The following is a 22,083-nucleotide window of genomic DNA, read 5'->3' as shown; positions in this document are numbered from 1 at the left end:
TGCTTCCCTCCACCACCACCTGTGGGTCATTCTCAGTGTCAATTATTTGGTGATTTTGTGCCCCCCCACTCCTGCAACCCCAAATTCTTGGTTTTCTCCTTCGACTCAGAACTTGGCATCAAACTGCCCAGGAATGTTTTATGATCTTCCCATCACTTAGCATCCAAGGCTGCTCTCTAGGGCTTTTTTTTGCCCCACCTCCAGCTTGCTCCATCCCCAGGGTAGGCTCCCCTTTGGTTTTCCTGACCATGGAGGAATCCTCCACCTGAGAGTGATCTGTGAGCACAACCCACAACCAAACCTGGGCACTGCTGGGAGCAATGGGCTGCTGGAACACTGCCCAGCTCCCGGTGTGTTTTCCCAGTGGAACACACCAGCCTGGGGGATGCTGGGGATGTTTTTATCCTCAAAACTCCTTTGGCAACTGCAGTTTGGTGGATGTGACACACACCAAGCGTGTGGCCTTCCAGAGATGCAATAAAATGCACACTCACCTGAAATACAGCAGCAAAAGGCTCTTAATACTGCTAAAGGATCCCACTACTTGTGCAGGGCTCTGTTCCAAGAGGAAAACACAGAGTTAGGGCTCTCTAATCCAACTCTGCACACGGCAGACACTGGGAGTGGGTTTGGGTACAGTGACAACACAACCTTGGCATCACCTGCCAAATTCCCTCCTTTCCCATTCCTAAGGACAAAGCCTTTTCCTCAGCTTCTCTCTGGCTTTTGTTTTTGCCTGAAGCTCCCTGGCAGTAACAGGACCCCGTGTGTGCAGCTTTGCAGGAGGAGGCTGCAGCAGGACGCTCTGAGGCTCAGCTCACAGTGCCAGCCACCCTCTGGTCCTCGTGGAGGGACCAGGTGCTTTTCTCTGCCTCTTCCCCACGATTATGGAGGTTCCTTCTCTTGCACTTTCTCTGAGCTGATCCCAAATATTCACGGCAGCAGGGTGAAAAGTCCCCACTGCCTCCTCCTGCTGTCTCAGTCACCTTCACTGGATTTAATTGCAGAATTTTATATTGCTGAGAACAGCAGCGATTCCCAGCCTTGTGCTCTTCCACAGCCACCTCTCTGCACCTGCTTTAGCCCCCCACAATGTCAGAACCACCTGGCTTTTAACACAGCCCCAACAACTGCCCCAAGCTGGGATGTTGCTTGGTGCCCCCGCCTTGCATCCAGTGCCATGGCTTTAGGCAGGAGCTGAAGGTGCCCTGGGGACACATCTGCCACGTGTCACTCTGAGAGGTGTCTGCCCGTGAAGGTGACAACCTCAGGGTGCCAAAGGATGAATCTGACTAACAGATTAATCCTTCCATGGGGGATTAATCCTTCCATGAGTATCTAGGCAAGGCTGGGAAAAGGGCAGAGCCTTTTGTCACAGCCTTGGAAATACAAGGATTCCTGGAAACACCTTCCCCTTCAAGCTTCCTGAGCTTGTCAAGAGGTTTGTAGGGCAAACCCTCCCTGTACAGAGGCCACATTGAATTTTCCAAAGGAAATCTCATTTATCCACAATTTCTAATCTTTATTTGTCCTTCTGTTAAGCTGTCTACCACAAACCTCAAGCAGCAGGGCCTGCAGCCTTTGCCATCCAATGTTCCAGCCCTTTCCTAAGCTGATGAAGCTGCATCTCCAAACTCCTCAGGCTCTCTTGGCCCCGTGTCCTCTCCTGGATCTGCTTCTCATCATGCAGCTCCAGCCTGCTGTGGGATCCTCAGGAAGCAGCTCAGTGCCAGCAATTGAGGGCCAGAGGAAGAGCAAGAAGAAAGGTTGGCACCAAAGAGCAGAGACCCATGAAGGAGGGCTCAGCACCAACCCACCCCCTGGAAAATCGTGTGGCAAGCAGCCCTGGAGCCGTGCCCACAGCACATTCCAGCTCCTTTTGCTGTTATTTCCAACCAAAGTGGGGAAGAATTCTCCCCTGCCATTGCAGAGGTGGGAGAGAACTCTTGAGGGAAATTAAGAGTGGTCTTGTGGAATCAGGGATGGCTGGTAATGGAGGACCGCAGTCAGGGTGTTCTGTGTCTGAAGGGGGAAAAACAGGATTTGGTGTGGTTTTTAAACGATAAAACAGATCTTTCCTTGTGGAATTTGGGATTCTCCACCACAGGTTGGGTGATGAAGCTTGGAAAGGTGTCAGCTTGGATTCACAGGGAGAGAGAGAGGAGAGAAAACAAGTGGATGGATGGATGGATGGATGGATGGATGGATGGATGGATGGATGAATGATGGATGGATGGATGGATGGATGGATGGATGGATGATGGATGGATGGATGAATGATGGATGGATGGATGGATGGATGGATGGATGGATGGATGAGGGATGGATGGATGGATGGATGGATGGATGGATGGATGATGGATGGATGGATGGATGGATGGATGGATGATGGATGGATGGATGGATGGATGATGGATGGATGGATGGATGATGGATGGATGGATGGATGATGGATGGATGGATGGATGGATGGATGATGGATGGATGGATGATGGATGGATGATGGATGGATGAGGGATGGATGGATGGATGGATGATGGATGGATGGATGGATGATGGATGGATGGATGGATGAGGGATGGATGGATGGATGGATGGATGATGGATGGATGGATGGATGATGGATGGATGGATGATGGATGGATGATGGATGGATGAGGGATGGATGGATGGATGGATGATGGATGGATGGATGGATGGATGATGGATGGATGGATGGATGGATGATGGATGGATGATGGATGGATGGATGATGGATGGATGATGGATGATGGATGGATGAGGGGTGGTTGGGTGGTTGGATGGATGGATGGATGGGATGGATGGGATGGATGTTCATCCCATAGTGGAAGGCATCTGGAAGGCCAGGAATGAGCTGACAGAGCCATGGGCTGGGAATGTCACCACAGGTGAACATGGAGGGTCGGAAAAGGGAGGCACTGGTGGATAGTGGGAGCTTGGGGTTGCACCTGCTGGGGGAACAGTCATCACCACTGGGAGGACTGGGCCAAGCTTCCCATGCCTCTCCTGCAGAGCGAGGCTGGAGCAGAGTTGATCCTGCCTGGAGCATCTTTTGCGGGGACACGTGAATCTGTGTTCCAATGCGTGGAGATGGTTATTGCAAAGCCACTTTATTTCTGGTGTTGTTATTGGCAGGGGAGTGGGAGTGCAATACAATTTTAGCCACCCTGATGTCTCTGTGTCCCTTACATCCCACCTCCCTTCTAGAGCAGCTTTTCCCTCACATTACACGATCTTTTCAACTGTACAAAAGGGACTTTTTGCACCTGAAATGGTAAAAAATGAGCTGGTCCTGCAGAGCAGGGTCAGGAGTGGGCAGTCCTGGGAGAGTTGATGCCTGTGTGTCCCCACCACCATCACCAGCCCTGGTCCCAGCAGGAAGCAGGATTTCCTTGCATATGGCAGGAACAGGGGTGACCAAGATCTGTGTGAGGCTCAGTGAGGATGGAGAAGGATGCCAGTCACACCAGGAGCTGCAGGAGCCCAGCCCTCAGGCACGAGCAGAGCAGGAACAGCCCAGCCAGCAGCACCTTTTTGTTCATTTAAAAACATCCCATTGAAGATCAGAGTGACTCTCCAGAGCTCCTGAGTCAGAGACCACCCCTCAGATAAACTCCACTTCCCAAAGCTCACTCAAACCTCTCCCACCTCCCACTGGCACTATCCCCTGGATCACACAACGCTTTATAAACACACCCAGAGAACGCTTTTGTCTCTTCCTGTCCTTTTCAGATATTTTGGGTATTTGTGGCAATCTCTCCTGTTTATATAACAAAGCCACAGCCCAGTGTTTGTGACACCATATCCATGGAAACCCTAATATAGCATGCACAGGCGAGGAGATCTCATTAGGTGCCTCAGCTGCGGCAGCACTGGGGAGGGAATTTCTCTGGGATCCTCTACTCACCCAGCCTGGAGCACCTGGCAGGGCAGTGCCACCTCCCAGAGAGCAAATAGTGCTTTCCTTTGGGTAATTTTGGCCTTCCTCCTGCTGTCCCATCACCAGCTCACCGTGGCTTAGCCCAGACACCCACCTTTGGCTCTGCAGATCTGTGGGTGCATGGCTGGAGCAGGAGGAGAGGCAGAAGGGATGGAGCTTCTCAGTCAGGGCAGTGCTGTCCTCACCTTCAGTGCCAGAGCAGGAGCAGAGACTGAGCTGTAAAGAGCTGCTCAGGTCCAGTTCTGTCCCTAATTTGGGGCGAGTGGCTCTGTGGAGAGGTCTGGGGCTGGTTCCCCTTTGGATGTGATCCTCATGGGGAGTGAGGAAAAAGTTTTCTTCCATGGTGTAAAACAAAGAAAATCTGGTCCTGAGGAAGGCAAAACAGGCTGGGAGAAAGCAAGACACTGGAACAAGCAGAGGCTTGGCAAGGGGGATGCTACAGCATTTGGGCTGTAAGGCACGAACTCAGGGCAAGGAGGAAGGAAAGGCTCTTCCCACCCATCCCTGCTGGATCACAGTCACCTGCAAGTGTCCGGGGCCATTCCCACCCATCCCTGCTGGATCACAGTCACCTCCAAGTGTCCGGGGCCATTCCCACCCATCCCTGCTGGATCACAGTCACCTCCAAGTCTCCTGTCCCAGCTGGCACCTGGCACATCTCTGAGTTAAAACAGCCCAGGCTGCTGTCACATGTGGAAGTTCCCTGCAAAACCCCACAGCTTGCTGTGGCCCAGGTGACACAGGGACACTAAAGCTACTTTAGAAAGGGCAGACACTCACCTGTACCCCTGCTGGACAATTGAAACTCAGATTGGCAGCCCCAGTGCCCTTCTGGAGCAGAAAAACCCCCATAAGCAGCCTGCAGATCCCTTCTAATTCCTTATGGGAACAGGACTGGGCAAAGGGATCCTTTGGGAAGGATGATAAACAATCCTCCCCACCCTGGGGTGTGATGGAACAGATCCTGTGAGTCGTGGGGCTGCTCCACAGCCCTGATCTGCTGGCTGAGGGCTGGATTTGCCCAGAGGAATGGCCCACATTGACCCCTGCAGGGTCACCAAAAGGTGAGCATCCCCCTGTGTGCCAGCCCAGCTCTCCCCTGCTCACACACGGCTCCAGCCTGAGTCAGACACTGCCAAACCTCATCAGCACCCGGGCAAATTCGATCCTGGGGCTGGATAGGGCTGTGGATAGCAGAGCCCCCGGGGCACGGAGAGCTGCACCGACCGCGGGAGCAGACAGAAAGCTTCCCCCCGCTCACCTCCCCTCCCTGCCCTTGCCCAAATTGAATTTCCATTTCTGTTAGCGAGGCAATGGATTATAGCTCGGAGGGCTGCTGCCTGCTTCAGCCCTTAATTCGGCGCATCAATTGTGTTTAAACTCCGTACCTGTAAGGCAGCTTTTGTTCCAGGCGGGCAGCCCTCGCTGCTCCCCAGCTCCCTGCCCGGCACTGCCGCTCCCAGGGCTCCGGAAGCCACCGCTGGCCACCAGCTTTGTGTGGCGATGGAAAACCACGGCCTTTTGTCACCAGGAGGGTTTGGGTGTGTGGCTCTGCAGAGCTGAGCTCAGCAACACCCGGTGCTGTCGGGGCGTTCAGCGTCCAGCCCTGCCCTGGGGCTCTCAGCCCGCTCCAGGTGTTCCTGGGCATCTTTTCTGCCTGCAGAGGGGCATGGAAAGTCCCATCACCAGCACAGGGACCAGCACAGTCCTGCCGGCATTCCCTTCCTCAGGAGCTCCACAGGGGCACAAAGCAGCTGCTCTGCCTTGGAGGAAAGGGCAGGACCCAGGGCTCCCACCCCACAGCCCTCCCGCGGGCCGCTGCTCCCGGATGGTCCGAGTTTCCAAGTCAGGAAACTCTGCTGTTTCTACTTCTCCTTGAAGTCTTAAAATAAACACCCCAGCAATGAGTGGAAAGCTGGATCCTCACTCCTTGCCTGGATTTATGAGCCACAACTCAGGAGAAACTGAAGGGGAGGAGAGAGAGACATGTACATAATTTTTTTTTTTTTCTCTCTTCACATAAATTCCCAGCGCTTATCTGCAAAGTTCAGCTGTTTTCAAGCTGACCTGCCCGTGTTCTGCTGTTCCACTGCAAACTCCTCCTGTACAGGAGAGCTCAGGAGCTCCACTTGCACACGCCAGCAACCTGGGGTTTCATCTCTGATAGAGGGAGGCAGAACTTGTTAGCTGAGGACCCCCTCCTGCCCCCAGTGAGGCTCACTTTGCCTTCCTGCCGTGCTTGGCAGCTCAGCTTCTTCTCTTTACAATGAGGAAACGAAGCCAAGAGAGGAGGACATGTGGGTGAATCTGCTTGGAGGAGATCAGGGATAAGGAAGGACAGAAATCTGTTCTATGGGGTTTTGTAAGGCAGCCAGACTTGTGTAATGCTCGAGCACCAGGGCTGGGGGATGAGGGACATCCATCTGATGCCTTCAGTGTGTCCAGGAATGAGCCCAGGAGCCTCAGGAAAAGGGGAAAATGCTGCATCCTCCTTCAGGAAGGCGAAGAGAGCCGTGGATAGGGTGAGGTGCAGATCCAGGAACAGCTCCAGTGAACAGAACCCCAGAGATGCCATGCTGGGAGCATCCCCAGGCAGCTCCAGCGACCTCCTGCTATCCAGACGTGCTTTTAGGGCTGTGCGGGAGGGCTGGTGTGGGACTGGGCTGTGCACTGGAGTCACTGGGGGAGGGATGGGGCTGGGGGACGCTCCTCTGGGAGAGCTCAGCTCTCCATCCGTCCCTGTGCCTTGGCCTTTTGCCTGGTGGGGCTGAATGAGAGAGCAAACCCTGCGACCCGGCAAGGAGAGAGGGCCGGGATCAATTGACGCATTCCTGAGTAACGGCTGTGTCTTAGGACAGTAAAACCTCATCGGGTTTAACGTGGAGATGCTGGCACTGATGACTCATGGAAACGCCGAGCTGAATCCATTTCCTCTCTTACACAGGGCTGGGGGAGGCGGGTGTGCCCCTGTGACATTGCTGCAAGGACCAGGAGAGAAAGCCGAGCCGCGGAGGGGACACCCGACAGCACGGCCTGGCACGAGAGGTGGCATTAATAAACAACAAACAGGCTCGCAGGCTAAAACCAGCCAGTGTGTGCGTGTGTGTACACATCAAAGAGCTCCAGGCAGTTCGTTATAATTCCAATTAACATGGGAAAGTTAATAACTGAAAGAGAACCCATCAGATTTTAAACAAATGGGAACCGGGAGGGAGAGAGACTAAAGGTGTCTTTAAACTGGAGCCAAGGTCACAGCTGCTACAAAGAAATAACAAATATTGAATATATCCAGTGGTTTAGGCAAATGGGGGCTTCAATGGGTACAAAGTGGGGTGGAGAGGAGCTGAGCTTTGCTGGGTTTAAAAGGGCCAGAATTAAATCCCATAAAGGCCAAAAACAAGAGGAGAGAGGAAAGGAGACATCTCTTTTCTTGCTGTTTTGGGGAAATCAGCATTTCCTCTGGCATTGAGCTTTGTAGGGAAAATATTTCAAACCCTGACAGTACTATTTAATGCCTGGGAGCTCAGACAAGGCTCAGGGTCCTTTGTTCTCATGTCTGGCCATCTTTGGGGTGATCCCAGGCTGGGTTATGTGGACACCCAGGACAAAGGCACAATGAGCAGTGCAGAACATGTCCACGAGGGCTCAGCCTGTGAGCAAACAGCCCTTCCCAGCCACTAAGGAAGATTTAAGAGCCAGTCACATCAGCCCAGTCAAACCCAATTGCTATTGATAATGTCCATGTGCAATTAGAGCCAATTAAGGGGAGACAGCAGATGACAAGTGTTTGGCCAGGAGCCGACGGGGGTCAATACACCAGTCCAATTTCCCAACAACTAAATGCAATTAAAGAGTATCACTTACCCGGCTTGCCCAGGAGGGCCAGCACATAAATGGGCACGGCCAGGTGCCGGGTGCCGTCCTGGCAGGATGCAGAGCTCCAGGAGCAAGCCCTGCTCCTGCCCCAGCCTCAAGCTGCGGGAGGTGGCATCCATGTACTTCACCATGGTGGCAGCGTTCCTGGTCATCCTGGTGGTGGCCCTGCAGGGCTCGGCGCCCCGCCAGAGCGATTTCCCCTACAAGGTGCCCCTGGATCCCCAGGGGCTGCTGGAGCTCTCGTGGAATGTCAGCTACCCCGAGCAAGCCGTGCATTTCCAGCTCCTCATCAGGGAGCTGCAGTTTGGGCTCCTCTTCGGGATGTCGGACAGGGGCGAGTTTGAGAACGCGGACCTGGCCGTGCTCTGGAGCGACGGGCACAACTCCTACTTTGGGGTGAGTCACCTGTGTGTTTGCATGGATGCTTTTGGGGCTCCCTCCCCGTCAATGCAGCTCTCTGAATCTGGCTGGTGGTTTGGTAGAGTGGGGTACAGGGGCACACGCTGGGCCAGCCCCACCACTCAGGGTCCAGAAGGTCTTGGTGGTTTCTACCCCAGATCAGATCCACACAGTGGGTTTGGCATGGGGGTTAAGCCAAAAGAGAAAAGAATAAACACAGCAGCACATCAGCAAGGCTGAGGGAGCCAGGAGCTGGGTGTTTCTGCTGTGTTTAGCTGCAAAGACACACACACACAGAGGATGCATCAACACCCTGCTTCACTCGTGTGCTGCTGCCAGCCACATTAAAAATTAATCACAGCTCCCATTAATGGCTCTGAGACAGGGCAAAAGTCACCAGGCAGAGAGGCTGCTCCTGCCAGCAGGAAGAACCCGGCTGAGAGTTGCATCCAGAGGGATCAACGGGATAACAGGGCAGCCTGGGGTGCTGTCAGAAATTAAAGGTGCAAATGTATTTGGGAAAACTGATTTCCAGCTGTGTTGTTTGCTGCTGCTGCTGCAAACTCCATCCTTCCTGCCACTGTCTGTTTCTTGGGTTCCTGTCTGGGTGGTTTTCCCAGCCCTGGGCTCTCCAGCCCTATCCCCAGCCCACCACATCAGGCTGATTGTGATTGTGCTTGGCTGCAGAAACCAATTCCCATTTTTGCCTGTGTGAGGCTTTCCAGTAAGTTAAATTTTACCTCTCTGCTTACTTCAAATTAACCATAAAACACATTCTTTCGCAATCAGCCGCAATGTGATCCGCAGTGTAATGAAAGCATGAAAAGAAGGGTTTATTATCTGCGCTGTTTTCCTGCTAATTACCAGCCTTTCAGGGTCTGTGGTGGGCCAAATGCTCCAGGATTTCACAGCATCATGTTAAGAAAACATAAAGGAACATTTCTGATCTGCCTTCCTGTGCTCACTCAAAGACAAACAGAAACACGCGGCAGCGCTCGGGTTTTCTCTTTCACTTGGTGCTTAGCAGCATCCTGCAAGGAGATCTCTATAAATCTCTCCAGCCCTGCTTTTCTCTCTCCCAGCAGCTTTTCTTCTGGATAAGTGTGTCCGCTGTTAAAAAGATCCACATTTGTTCAGCCCCCCATGTACTATGAGATTAACTTGCACTCCATATTCCTACGAAAACAAATGTCATGAGAGCTCCGTGGAGCTGATTTCCCTCTCCCCCTCTAAGGACAATATGTTCTGGAAATACGACTCTATAGCTCTGGCTGAAATGATGCCAAGTTGCTTTATCCTTTTCCTTCTGGTTTTTCCTCCCAAGATAAGAGAACCATTGCCACTTGTGTGCATCCAGCCAGCTACTTCCTGGGTGCCTTTTCTGAGTAAACAGGAGACCCACAGCAGAAACAAAAGATCAGAGAAACAACCCTGATCTAATCCAAATTATCACAGGATTTTATACTCCAAACCTTCAAACCCTGAGGCACAGGAATACCCTGCTGCTTTGCTTCTTGGGGTGGCTTTGTCACCATCCTCTACAACAAGCAGCTTTTGGGAGGCCGTGCTGGGCTGCCAGAACAATCTGACCACAAAAAGTTTAAGGGTTTTGCAGAAGGGCAGCAATTTCTAGGGATGACATTACGGCCCAGCAAGGGTCTGATCTTAAATTGAGGGAGGCTGGTTTGTGCCAAGGGTTTTGGAGAGCCCAGCACCCCCTTCCACAGGGTCCTCCCAAGACAAACACACCCAAAATATAGCACAGACCAACCCAACACCTTCACATGTCCCTGGGGCTTTCCTCCCTCCCTTCCCAGCCTTTCCCCACTCACATCTCAGCTTGTAAAGGTCTTTCTGCAGACTGTTAGTGCTGGGTCAAGTGTTTCCCAGGTCTGTCTGAGTGCCAGGGATTCTGTAGCAGAGGCCATTCCAGCATGGATCTGCCCAGGAGATGCTGGAGGTGGGCATGAACCGAAGCACAGGCATCCTGCAGCTCTGGGATGCTGAGGGTGCACAGAAGGAGGACCTGTGCTACCTCTGGAGGTACCTCCTGGCTGAGCAGGCTGCTCTCTCTCTCTCTCTCTCTCTCACAGGATGCCTGGAGCGATGCCAAGGGGCAGCTCCACATGGATTCCCAGCAGGACTACCAGCTCCTCGGGGCTCGCAGGGCTCCTGAGGGGCTCTACCTCCTCTTCAGAAGAGCCTTCAGCACCTGTGACCCCAAGGACTACCTGATAGAGGTATGGCATGGCCCTCACCCCGCTGTGGCACCCCCAGCCCCATCCCTGTCCTGCAGGGCTGTGCCTGTTTGGGCACAGCGTCAGGTGTTGGTGCTGTGTGAGGCAGAGAGGAAGTGAGCTACAGATGTCAGCCCTGGCCCATGAGTAATGTTTGGCACCATCTATTCACAAGCCCTTCAAAAGCTCTCTCAAGTGGAGCTTTTAGCTCGTTTGCATCATCAGCTCCTGTTGAACATGCATTGGGTCTATATAAATCCTTCCTGCATCACTCTGCTTGACAGTCTGGAGCCAACTGTTGGGAGTGTCACGAAGAGGGGTTGGTGTATCAACAGGAGGCAAACAGGAGGGTGGTGACACAGGGACAGCAAACAGAGGTGCTGCTCTGTGCTCCTGCGTGGCTCGGTGATGTCTCCCTGGCTCTGCATCCACCACTCCTCTCTGAGCTGGGATTTGGGGTAAACCTTCCCAGTGGGGGATGTCAGACAGCTCAGGAGCTCAGCTACAGGCCCTGCAATCAGTGCGAGGCTCATCTCACATGAAAGCCTTTGTGGGCAGGATATTTTAGAGCCAACGTGGGCACAGAGTGTCCTCGAGTTTTTGCTGCGGGTGCTCAAAAGCTTCTCTTGTGGTGAGAAGTGTCTGTCGTCTGCCAAAACACTGAGAGCCCTGGAGGGAACAATCTGTGTGTGTGAGCCACGAAAACACTTGCTGGTCTTTATTCTCTGATCCTTCAGGAAAACACTGTTCTCTTTTTCCTTTCTCCCTTATCTCCTGTCCAGGGCTCTCAGCGTTCTTGTTTGCAGTAGACTTTCAGCAGAGCTTCTTGTGGTACCTTCCCCCTGAAAAGAAGCTGGAAGAAAAGGGAGGATTTGAGGGAGAAGTTTTGTTTCTGCTGTTACCCCCCAGGCTATTGCAGGGGAGGATGAGCCCTGCACTGATGGGTTTGTCTCAGCCTGGAACTCATGAGTGGCTTGGAAAGAGCAAAGAGGATGTGTCACCCTTGTGGAATTGATGGGGAGCCTGCTAGGGAACCCTCTGTGACCACATCAGCCAGAGAAAAACCCTGGGATGTAGAGCTTTCCTGGGACAGCACAGCGGAGTGAGCTGCTGGTGCAGCCAGGGTGGGGTCACAAGACCCATTTCTGGGTTCATGCCACCAGTGCTGGTGCTAATGGTCCGTGCAGCTCCTGTTGTGCATGAAAAACCCACAGATCTATTCTGCTCTGGCTTCAGGATGGCACCGTGCACCTGATCTACGGCATCCTGGAGAAACCGGTGCGTTCCCTGCAGGCCATCAACATCTCTGCCCTCCACGGGGGGCTGCAGAGGGTGCAGCTGCTAAAACCCAACATCAGCATCCCTGAGCTGCCCAGAGACATGAAGACCATGGAGATAACAGCCCCAGATGTTGTCATTCCCAGCCAGGAGACGACCTACTGGTGTTACATGGCAGAACTCCCAGAGGGCTTCCCCAAACACCACATCATCATGGTAAGAGGCAGGAGAAGAGGGCTGCTTTCCCCAGGGTGGATCAGTAATTGTGTTCACATCCTGTTAATTCCACGTCACAGGGAGCCTTTCAGACCCTGATATCCAAATGTGGTCCCGAAACCTCTTCTGGTCCACCCCACCAGTCAGTAGCATCCTCTTGTCTCCTAGAGTGTCTCAGCAGGAGGGGACCAGGTAGTATTTTCCCACCTGGCACATCCAGCAGGTTCCAGGGCAGGCTCAGAGCTGACTCCCTGCAGAAGGAACAGACCCACAGCAGGATTTTGGCACACAGAGAGCCATGAGGAGCATAAAAGCACAGGAAACAAAGGAAAGGACTGATGAGAGCAGGGCAGAGCCAGCCAGGATGGGAACTGGATCTGAAAGATGAGGCATAGTCCAGAAAAAGAGAGTTACAGATGTAAATGCAACTTCTGGGCATTGCCAGACGGGTTGCTTGGGCCATCTCCTGCAAAGGAGAGGCAGAAACCTGCTGGCAACCCCGAGGAAAGGATGGGAGAGCACCCAGCAGGTGTGGGGGTGGCTCAGGAGGTGACCTGGCACGTTCAGAGTCAAAACCCCACCACGGGGATGAGGAAAACCTTCAGACACTCGAGCTGCAGCGAGTGCTGGGTGATTTCGAGGGGAGAGACAGCACTGCAAAGGAAGGCTCAGAAGGAGGATTTTCTCCCTGACAGATGGTGTGAAGTGAATCATCTGTGTGTAAGTAAGAAGTGTGCAACTCCTGATACCTTCCCGCTGCTGCAGATCACTTCTACAGCTGGCACTTTTAGCCAGAGATGTTCCTCAGGCTTGAGTCACTCTCTCTCCCCCAAATCCCCCTCCCCGTGCCCCAAGCAGCTGCTGGACAGAAACAAAACCCAAGGGCTGCAGGCAGAGCTACAACGACAACACAGCCAGGACTCTCTGTAGGAAAAAACAACATCCCCAGGGCCACCTTTACCCCTGAAAGGATTCAGTTATCACAAAACAGGCCAAGATCTGCTGATCCCCATCTCTTGCTGGAGAACGGATCACTGTGGGTTCAGGTGGGCTCGGGGTTGATCCCTAAACCAGCCAAGAAATGAAATATTTCCACAACTGACCTAAATGCTCCTGGGGCACTAACAACATATTGTTTCCCCTGTGAAGTACCCTCAGGTGCTTAACTCTGCCATAAGCAAAATATGGGGCGAAAGCTCTTGGCCCTTGGTGCCTCACGCCCTGAGCAGCCTTCCCTCCCCATCCTGTGGCAGAAACTGGGACCAGGTCACAGATATTCCTGCCCTGGCTCCTCGGGGAGCCTGCAGGCCGCAGGGACGGGCTCTCAGTGTGTCCTCTCCTCCTTGGACCTGCCTTGCAGTACGAGCCAGTGGTCACGGCGGGCAACGAGGCTCTTGTGCACCACATGGAGGTTTTCCAGTGTGCGGCCCAGTTCGACAGCTTCCCCCGCTACAACGGGCCCTGCGACTCCAAGATGAAGCCGGACCGACTCAACTACTGCAGGCACGTGCTGGCAGCCTGGGCCATGGGGGCACAGGTGGGTGTGACAAGGGACACGTCCCCCCTGGGTGACAACGGCCTCCCAAACCTTCCCGGTGCCGCTTTGGGGCTGCCCTCACCCTGCTCTCTGCTGGGCTTTGGCTTCAGCCCTGCCTGAGCTTCCCAGCCCCTCCTGGGATTTCCTACTTCCCCCCAGCTCTCCTCCTCTTTGGTGCCATAAATCAGTGGGGTGGGACACTGGAACAGCTCCCCAGGGAACGGTCACGGCCCCAAGCCTGAGGGAGATCAAGGAGCTCAACACTCTCAGGCGCTTGTGGGATTCCTGGGGCTGTCCTGTGCAGGGCCAAGAGCTGGATTTTGATGATCCTTTTGTGGGTTCCTCCCATCTCAGGGATTCCTGGGGCTGTCCTGTGTGGATTTTGATGATCCTTTTGTGGGTAACTTCCATCTCAGGGATTCCTGGGGCTGTCCTGTGTGGATTTTGATGATCCTTTTGTGGGTCCCTCCCAACTCGGGGTATTTTATGATTCTATGACAGCATTCAAGTGTTGTGCCACTGCACGTGGATTGAGAGAGGCTTTTGGAAGCAAGGGCAGCTCTCCAAGCACAACCAAGGGCACGTCCCTCAGCCCATGGTGTGGGTCAGGATTACACCCACACACTCCCTTAGGCTTTCCAGCCTTGTTCCCAGGAAAGCCACCCCGCTGCTCCCCTAACACCCTCCCTTCTGCTTCCAGGCTTTCTATTACCCTGAAGAAGCAGGTCTTGCCTTTGGTGGCCCAGGCTCCTCCAGATATTTGCGTCTGGAGATCCATTACCACAATCCCCTGGTGTTCAAAGGTGAGGGGCTGCCCGTTGCTTTACCTGTTAGACCACGGCAGGAGAGCTGGGGGAATTCCAGGGAAGGATTGCCACCTTCTGGGGAGGCCTCTGGCCTAAATCATGGCCCTGTTCTCAACTTTGTGGAGAGCTGATGGTCAGTCTGTCCCTGCAGGAAGAACCCATTAAATCCCCACCATGCTGCTGCTTTTCTGGTCTCAGCAAAGTCATCCTCACTGAAGTGCATGCCCAGAGGTGGGGAAGGATGCTTGGGAAAGGAGCCTGCAGGCAGAAAATTGCCCTCACAGAGCTCCTGCAAGGATGTAATCCAGGGCAACACCAGGATCCAGCTGGGCTGTCTCAGGAGTGCCCCCAATTTCCACACAAGGTGGTGGGGAGTGGCTTCATCAGCTCTGTCAGCTGGTTGTGTTCATTAGAGATTCAGTGGGGCTGGGTCTGAGCTCAGAGCAAGAGTGACAGCAGTGCCAAGTCACCAGAGAGACCAGGCTGCCTGGGGAGGGGGATGTGGATGTTGATTCCTGTTCTCCTGCTTCGATAACATTGTCAGGAGACACATTGGGAAAAAAAAAGGATTCCAAACAACCCAGTTTCTTCATTAACATAAAAACAAGCAGCTTCTTGACTACCCAAGGATATTTTTAGGAGGCCAGAGCATATGTACTGTGGATCAATCATAGCACATTCGGCAACTTGAGAAGAAACATGGCTATAAATATAGAGTTCACATCTTCCATCATTCATCTGCTTTTGCGTGTTAACCAATAGTGTCTCCCCCGTTATTCTTATCCCTGGGTGGGCTCCAGCCTGGAGACAGGGAGCTCAGAGCTGGCCTGAACCCCTCCTGGCCTATGGACCCTGCTCTTTCCCTTTGCCTGCGTGGCCTTTTGGGATTTTGGGATTACAGAAGTTGCAGTGAGCCACATTCCTGAGGGAGTCCTCCAAAGCACCCCGTGCTCTGTCCTTCTGCTTTGGGCTCTCCAAAGACACCCCTTACCTTGCTGTCCTGGGACAATTCAGCCTCAGGTCAGTGCCCTCACCAGGGAACCAGGTGCACCTGGGGCCACTCAGTGAAGACTTGCACGAAAATCTGCAGGATTTAAAACAATTTCAAACAGAGGAAGGAAGCTGGGGGCGAGAGGCTCCCCACATCAGCCCAGCATCTTTTTTTCACCTGTCCTTGTCTTCCACCTTTTGACCTTGTCCCTGCAGTGACTTGTCCTTGTCCCCTGGCCCACCAGGTCGCCGCGACTCCTCGGGGATCCGGCTGTACTACACGGCCACCCTTCGTCCCTACGACGCCGGAATCATGGAGCTGGGCTTGGTGTACACCCCAGTGATGGCCATTCCCCCTGGAGAGGACAGCTTCGTCCTCACAGGATACTGCACTGATAAATGCACCCAGCTGGTGAGTGCCTGTCCCCTCTGGCCTGGCAGCACCTCAGAGGAGAAAGGCTGCCCGTGGCTTTTCCCTGGCTCCAGGCAGCACCAACCTCCAGGCTGCCAATTTGAAGTTTTAAACTCACACTCGTGAGGTAGTGCTGGAAAGAAAAATCTGCTGTGTACAATAAACAGAGAGCAGCTGGTTGGGATGTGCTGAATCCCCCTGGAAGCAGCTCTCCTGGGGAGCCATCTGCTCCAGCTCCCCGGGGTACCATTCCCATAAAACTCACTGCCGAGCTGGCCGTGGCCCAGTGGTGCTTTCCCTCACAGGGCTGGGAAAATTGGCTCCTGCTCCCGGGGAGCTTGCCAAGAGCTCCCTCAAAGATGGTTCCAAAGGGCCCACCTTGCTCTCTCAGGGGAGTTTTGGTGTGTGTTTTCGTAGGGCCTACCCACAAGGAATCATTTGTGCTGCCACTAACGAGGGCAGGGAAGGAAGCAGGATCTGCCTCAGCTGCTCCTGCTGCCCTGGAGCGTTGTTTTGGCAGCAGTGAGGGTTTGTCCCTCTGCAAGGAGCTCACTGAGGGGGTACAGCGATCCCCTGAACCCCGTGTGAGAGCCAGAACAGGGACAGTGAGTTCCCAGCACACAGCCAGGGGATGTGAGGGAGGAGAGAGGGGATAGGGACTCCCACGGGGGCTTGAGCTGTCCTTCCTTCCTTCCCCCAGGCTCTGCCCGCTGCTGGCATCCGCATCTTCGCCTCCCAGCTCCACACACACCTGGCAGGGAGGAAAGTGGTGACGGTGCTGTCCCGGGACGGGAGGGAGCGGCAGGTTGTGAACGCTGACGGCCACTACAGCCCTCACTTCCAGGTACAGGGGCTGCAGGGGGCACGGCTGGCTGTCACCCCTGGGCACAGTGCCACTGTGGCACTGCTCTGATGTGTCCCCTTCCCTCCCCTCCCAGGAGATCCGCATGCTGAAGGAGGTGGTCGCAGTTTTTCCGGTGAGTTTCTCCAAAAGAACGTTCCAAACAGCACGTCCTGATCGCATGGCCCCGAGTCCCCTGCCTCCTTCCACCACCCCATCCCATCTGGGGACTCCCAGGGGGGCTGGGGCGAGGGTCCCTGGGTCATATGTGCCATCCCCACGCAGATACTTTGGGGACAGCCAGGCCCCCCTCTCAGATGGCACAGAATTGGTGTGTGGGCAGCCCAGCAGCTAAATGAGGCTCCTAATTTAGCTGGGCTTCGTCTGGCAGAGGGAGGCTCCTCAGGGGGTGAGGATGAACCATGGTGCTGCCCTGTGGCCTTGCTTGATGGAAGGAGAGGAAGAGATTCGGCATCAGAGTGGGAGTGGGTGGGAAAACAGGGGTGGAACCAGCCCCAGGGCTCTTCAGATGGGGAAGGACCTGACTGCAAAGCTGGGGGCAGCTCCTGGAGCTGCTGTGCCCCACGAGGCTGCTCAAAGCACTCAGCACCCGCTGGAACCGTGCCCAGGGCTGTCCCCGTGGTCCTCAGCACTGACTGTGGCAGGGAGGCTGTTGTGCCATCAAGTCAGCTCCTATTTTGGCACTTCAAACTCTTGCCTAAGTGCAATTTTAAGGTGTTTTCAACCCTTCAGAAATTCTTAAAAAGTGAGGAAAGCGGGAAACACCATCCCTGGGATGCAGCCCTGGGGAATCTCCACAGGGGATGCAGTTTTAGCAAGGACTTCTGAGGGGTTGCAGACTCCTGGTATGGGGAGCAGAGATTTCTATGTGGAACACTCCCCAGTCCCTAAATTCTCCTGTGTTTGATCCCCCCAGGGCGATGAACTCATCACCTCCTGCACGTACAACACCGAGGATCGGAGCAGAGCCACCGTGGTGAGTGCAGGGGCAGCTCCCCTGCCTTTGGGGGCAACCCAGGGTGGGCTGGGGGCACCCCCAGAGTGGGCACCTGCATGAAGCCAGGCTGAATCACAGCCAGAAGCAAAGGGAGGGTGGGAAGAAGGGAACTCACAAGGCTCTGCCGCCTGCAGCGGGGATGTGAAGGTGCTAATTGTGAAGTAGCATGTGTCACTCTAATTCCCATCACAAACTGTTCCACCAGGGATTAATTGTAATTAAAGAGAAGTGGCATTTTTTGACAGTGCATGTTATTTCCTTACATAGGCAGTGGGAAAAAAATATAAAAGAGCCTGTCAGAGGTACCATCAACAGGGACAAGGCTAAATATAGCAGAGGGATTATAGGAAATCTGCATTTTAATGTAAACCACACGGTCTAGCCTGGAAGTCTGTCCTTGCACAGAGGGCAGACAAGCAGAGAGCTGCCCATGCCATGCACCTGAAGGGGTGTGAATGCCTATCTCTACCTCTATCATCATCTCTATCTGTATCTCTATCTCTATCATCTTTATCTATCTAGAGACCCAGATATCCAGATACAGATCTAGACAGAGATTATAGCTATAGATCCATGTGAGTGTGCACCCAGAGGTGTGAGCTCTGTGCCCCCCTGCCCTCCCTGCCCCTGTGCAGCCCCAGCAGGGCACAGCCAGGCCCCACTTCCATCACCTTCCTGCCTGTGCCACAGGGAGGGTTTGGCATCCTGGAAGAGATGTGTGTGAACTACGTGCACTACTACCCCCAGACCCAGCTGGAGCTGTGCAAAAGCGCTGTGGATCCGGGCTACCTGCACCGGTACTTCAACCTCGTCAACAGGTAAAGAGCCCCTGCACAGCGGGGCTGGGGCCACAGGGACCACTGGTACAACAGCCAAACCCAGGGTTTTGAGGATGACTTTGTAGTGAGAACCACCAGGAAGGGAGGGAGGGACATCTCAGCAAGAATTAGTGTATGGCTGAGTGCATAAATGCAAAATATTCCTTATAACCCAAGGCAGACTCCAAGGATCCACGCCAGGGGAGGAGGCTGCAGCCCATCCACCCGTGAGGAGAGGGAGATGCTGACCTTGCACAGGGTGTCCTACCCACGGGCTGGTCCCAAATGCTGCCCTGCAGGTGCTGGCTGCTCCAGGCTGTCCCTGTGCCCAGCGCTGCCCTCAGAGCCATTCCAGGTTCAGGCGGGGAGGAATTGGTCACATCCAGCTCTGGAAGGACACAGCACTGCTGTGCTTCAGCCTGGCCTTTCTCCTGCCCAGGTTTAACGATGAGGAGATCTGCATGTGCCCACAGGTGTCTGTCCCACAGCAGTTTTACTCCATCCCCTGGAACACGTTCAACAGGGATGTGCTGAAATCCCTCTACGGCTTTGCTCCGATCTCCGTGCACTGCAACAAATCCTCCGCTGTCCGGTTCCCGGTAGGTACAGCCTCACTCCCAAAGCTTCCCTGCAGGATTTCCAGATGTAAGGTTGGTTCTGTGATGCTCAGGACACATCCAAACCCAGCAGGCTCAGGGCAGGGGGCTGGAGCTGCCTGGAAATCCCTGGCATCAGCAGGACACGGAGCCCAGCCCTGTGCTTAGACAATATATCAGGAGCCCACCATGGATGCTCCCAACCAGATCCAATTAGGAGATGCATTTGCATAAAGTGATTTGGAGGCTGCTTTTGCTGACTGTTAAAGTAGGGCCAGATCCAAGGAGAAACGTGAGGTGGTTTTTAGGATTGTGGCAAATCACCCCAGGTCCCAGCAGAGCGAGCTCATTACACACAGCATCTGTGCAGCTTCCAAATGTGGTGATCCAGCAAAACGTGAAGGATAAAGGACTGGGAGGGCTTTAAAATTAAACTAGGCCCAGAGATGAGGAACATGACGATGATGGTGGTGAAGATTTAAAACCACTGCTGGCATCAGCTTCCAATGCCATTTATCAGAGTAATAAATTTGGATGACACCTTGTGCCTGGATCCAGTGCTATCCACTGCAGCACAGGGGCATGCTGAGCTGATTGCAGGGATGACCATCAGTTTTCTGCCACTGTATATTCCCTTTAGCAAAGTTTCACTCTGAAGTGGGCAGAAACCTTTCCAGTTTCCTGGAACTGGACACCAGGCACCTCTCAGCCACGCAGAGCTTTGCTGCAGGGACAGAAGTGGTGCAGAAGTTTTGTGCAGCAGCAGAATTATGAATTAAACCTCTTAATTTATGACCCAGACAACTCCCTTGATTTCAGAGAGGTCTTGGGGGCTGTCAGGAAGGGCCTTGAGCAGAGCAGAGCCAATGCTGGCACAAAGTGGGTCATGAGCATCGCAGTGAGGGCGGAGGAGCCTCTGCTGCGCTGGTGTTTCAGAGCGAGCCCCACTTGGAGACATCTCATTTATTCCATGCTGTTTCTGCCAAGAGAAAAGCACCAGCTTCTAATTAAGCTCATGTTTTTGCAGTTCAGTGATCCCAAATCTGATGATTTCTGGAAGGAACTGAGTGCTGTTAATTACTGAGCCAAATCTCAAGGTAACACTTGTGAGCGGCAGCGGGGACAGTGCCATCCCCAAGTTCCCCTGTACCCACAAGGGCTCACAGTAAACTCTGTTCAGATTTCAACTCGAAAGCACTGAAAACAACAACTATCAAGACATTCCACATGCCTTTGATCTCTCCAAAAAGCAGGCTCAGGGTTTGGGATGTATCAGCAGGGCAGACGCCGCAGCAGATGGGCTCAGGGCTGGAGCCGAGCCCTGGAGCAGGCGCGCCCTAAGGATGCTTAACTGCTCCCCTAAGCCATAAGGGCACAGGAAAGGAGTTGTTCCTCCAGCTGGTGCTCCCCTGCAATGCTGTCCCCTCTCTGGTCACTCCCAAAGAGCTTTGGAAAGCTCCCTCCATCCCACTCCATCTTTCCCCAGGGTTTTCCCAGTGCCAGTGCCAGCTCTGGCCCATTTTGCTTGACATACCAGGAGAAATTTCAGCTGAAAACATAAATCCCACTTTCATCTCGCTGATGACTCACGGCTCTACCTCTCCTCTCCAGACCTCCCTCCTCCTCCTCACGCTGTGGCTCAGCCTCTCGCTGACATTTCCGCACGAACACGCAGCTGGCAGCCCAACCAGAGCATCACCACCCTGGAGCTGAGCCCCCGTGCCCTCCCAGCCCTGCCCACCTCTCCACTGGCCACCAGGCCGGGCCAAAGTCACATCTGAGTTAGATCCTGCTCGGCAGGCTCAGCCCCGGGCACTGCCTGCCCCTGGCAGGATGCTCTTTGCAGGGAGCATCCCCAAGACGAGGTGTCGCCACGGATGCACAGGGTGATTTGTCCTGGCCGTGGTCACCGTGAGCCCTGATGGCTGTGACAGCCCTTCCACGGCACCTCAGCCAGGTTGCTGCATCCCTCCTGCTCCACGGGCACATCCCTGCTGGAAATTCCTGGTCAGGGAGCGTTTTCCAGAGCATGGTGGGCCTGTGGGACTCCCTGGTTTCAGCTGTCTCCACCTGACTTGGCGGGTAACACTTTTTGAGGTGGAAACTCCCCAGCTGGGGTGGATTTGTGGAACACCTCAGACGTCTGCGCCGCTCAGGGGATGTGTAGGTGCTTCTGCACTAGGAATAATTAGTGATATCTCTGAGAAAACACCCTGATTTGGGCTAAAAACCACATCAGACGTTGAAACTCGTGTCATTTCTCCAAGCAGACAGAAACACCGAGCCTCCAACAACTTCTTGGAAAGGGGAAAGCATTTCCACCCGCCGTGCTGACCTTGACCTCTCTTGCAGGGCGAGTGGGAGAAGCAGCCGCTCCCCAGCATCACCGAGAGGCTGCGGGAGCCCGGCCCTCGCTGCCCGCCCGCCCCGGGGCCTCAGCCTGCTGCCCCCGTCCCCCTCCCCCTGGGCCAGCTCCGGAGGGACTGACACGGTGCCTGCCACCAGGAAAGCGCCTCCAGGCAGGAGCATCCATCCGTGGGGAACATCCCTGCCCGCACAGCCATGCCAGCCGGTGCCCTGGCCCTGCCTCCGGAGGGGGTTAGAGCTCAGCAGGCAGAGTTCAGAAAGTGCTCCGGGGATGGGAAGAGCTATATTTAGTGTGTTATTAGCAACGCTGCCTCTGAGTAATGCTGCTTCCCACCCCCGCAATAATAACGGCGAGGTTTGCTACGGTGCGGCCCCGGGGAGGGGGGAAGGAGCTTGTTTGCCCGCAGGGAAACTGAGGCACGGAGCAAAGGGATGTGTGGGAGCAGCACAAAAGCCTTGCTTGGCGTCCCACGGTCCCGCCTAGCTCAGGATGGCTCCGCAGGTGCTCTCCCATGCTGGCAGCTGTGGCAGGGATGGAGGGATGGATGGATGGAAAGAGGGGTGCCACAACACCCACCCCACACTCCCCTCCCTCCCCTCCCCACTCCTTCCCCCACTCCTCCACACTCCGGATTGTTCCTCTCCATGCCACCAGATGCCAATGGCTGGGAACAAATGATACCTCTGGGATGGGGTTTGGAAAAGGGGAGGGGAGGAGGGGGAATGACAAA

At 54.3% G+C, this 22,083-nt stretch overlaps 2 protein-coding genes across 3 annotated transcripts; one reads left to right on the top strand and one right to left on the bottom strand.

Annotated features, from left to right (window-relative positions):
• Positions 1-2,883: 2,883 nt before the first annotated feature.
• LOC128817626 (uncharacterized) lies at positions 2,884-5,916 on the bottom strand. 2 transcript variants are annotated; one of them, XM_053996300.1, is made up of 3 exons: positions 5,350-5,916; positions 4,584-4,664; positions 2,884-4,328 (listed from the first exon to the last, which is right to left on the bottom strand). In XM_053996300.1, the coding sequence occupies exons 1-3, from the start codon at positions 5,607-5,609 to the stop codon at positions 3,626-3,628; spliced, it is 1,044 nt and encodes a 347-aa protein (XP_053852275.1). In that variant the 5' UTR covers positions 5,610-5,916; the 3' UTR covers positions 2,884-3,625. The 2 variants fall into 2 exon arrangements, with proteins under 2 accessions (XP_053852275.1, XP_053852276.1); XM_053996301.1 differs by lacking the exon at positions 4,584-4,664.
• A 755-nt stretch (positions 5,917-6,671) lies between these two features.
• DBH (dopamine beta-hydroxylase) lies at positions 6,672-22,083 on the top strand. The gene is made up of 12 exons (XM_053996309.1): positions 6,672-8,233; positions 10,330-10,476; positions 11,710-11,967; positions 13,328-13,504; positions 14,205-14,307; positions 15,546-15,712; positions 16,413-16,556; positions 16,651-16,689; positions 17,491-17,550; positions 18,262-18,389; positions 18,829-18,988; positions 21,338-22,083. The coding sequence occupies exons 1-12, from the start codon at positions 7,802-7,804 to the stop codon at positions 21,470-21,472; spliced, it is 1,950 nt and encodes a 649-aa protein (XP_053852284.1). The 5' UTR covers positions 6,672-7,801; the 3' UTR covers positions 21,473-22,083.

The sequence above is a fragment of the Vidua macroura genome, chromosome 21 (genome assembly GCF_024509145.1).
Source record: "Vidua macroura isolate BioBank_ID:100142 chromosome 21, ASM2450914v1, whole genome shotgun sequence".
In the NCBI taxonomy this organism is placed as follows: Eukaryota; Metazoa; Chordata; class Aves; order Passeriformes; family Viduidae; genus Vidua; species Vidua macroura.
Note: the sequence above shows the minus strand (reverse complement) of the source record. Positions and strands in the feature narration are given on the sequence as shown.

Coding starts and splice junctions, on each gene's coding strand:
- LOC128817626 (XM_053996300.1), bottom strand. CDS start 5,609: ATGCCCAGGAACACCTGGAGCGGGCTGAGAGCCCCAGGGCAGGGCTGG. Junction 4,665..5,349: donor GAACAAAAGCTGCCTTACAG/GTACGGAGTTTA, acceptor GGGGTTTTGCAG/GGAACTTCCACATGTGACAG. Junction 4,329..4,583: donor CTGGGACAGGAGACTTGGAG/GTGACTGTGATC, acceptor TGCCTTCCTCAG/GACCAGATTTTCTTTGTTTT.
- DBH (XM_053996309.1), top strand. CDS start 7,802: ATGCAATTAAAGAGTATCACTTACCCGGCTTGCCCAGGAGGGCCAGCA. Junction 10,477..11,709: donor CCAAGGACTACCTGATAGAG/GTATGGCATGGC, acceptor CTCTGGCTTCAG/GATGGCACCGTGCACCTGAT. Junction 11,968..13,327: donor CCAAACACCACATCATCATG/GTAAGAGGCAGG, acceptor CCTGCCTTGCAG/TACGAGCCAGTGGTCACGGC.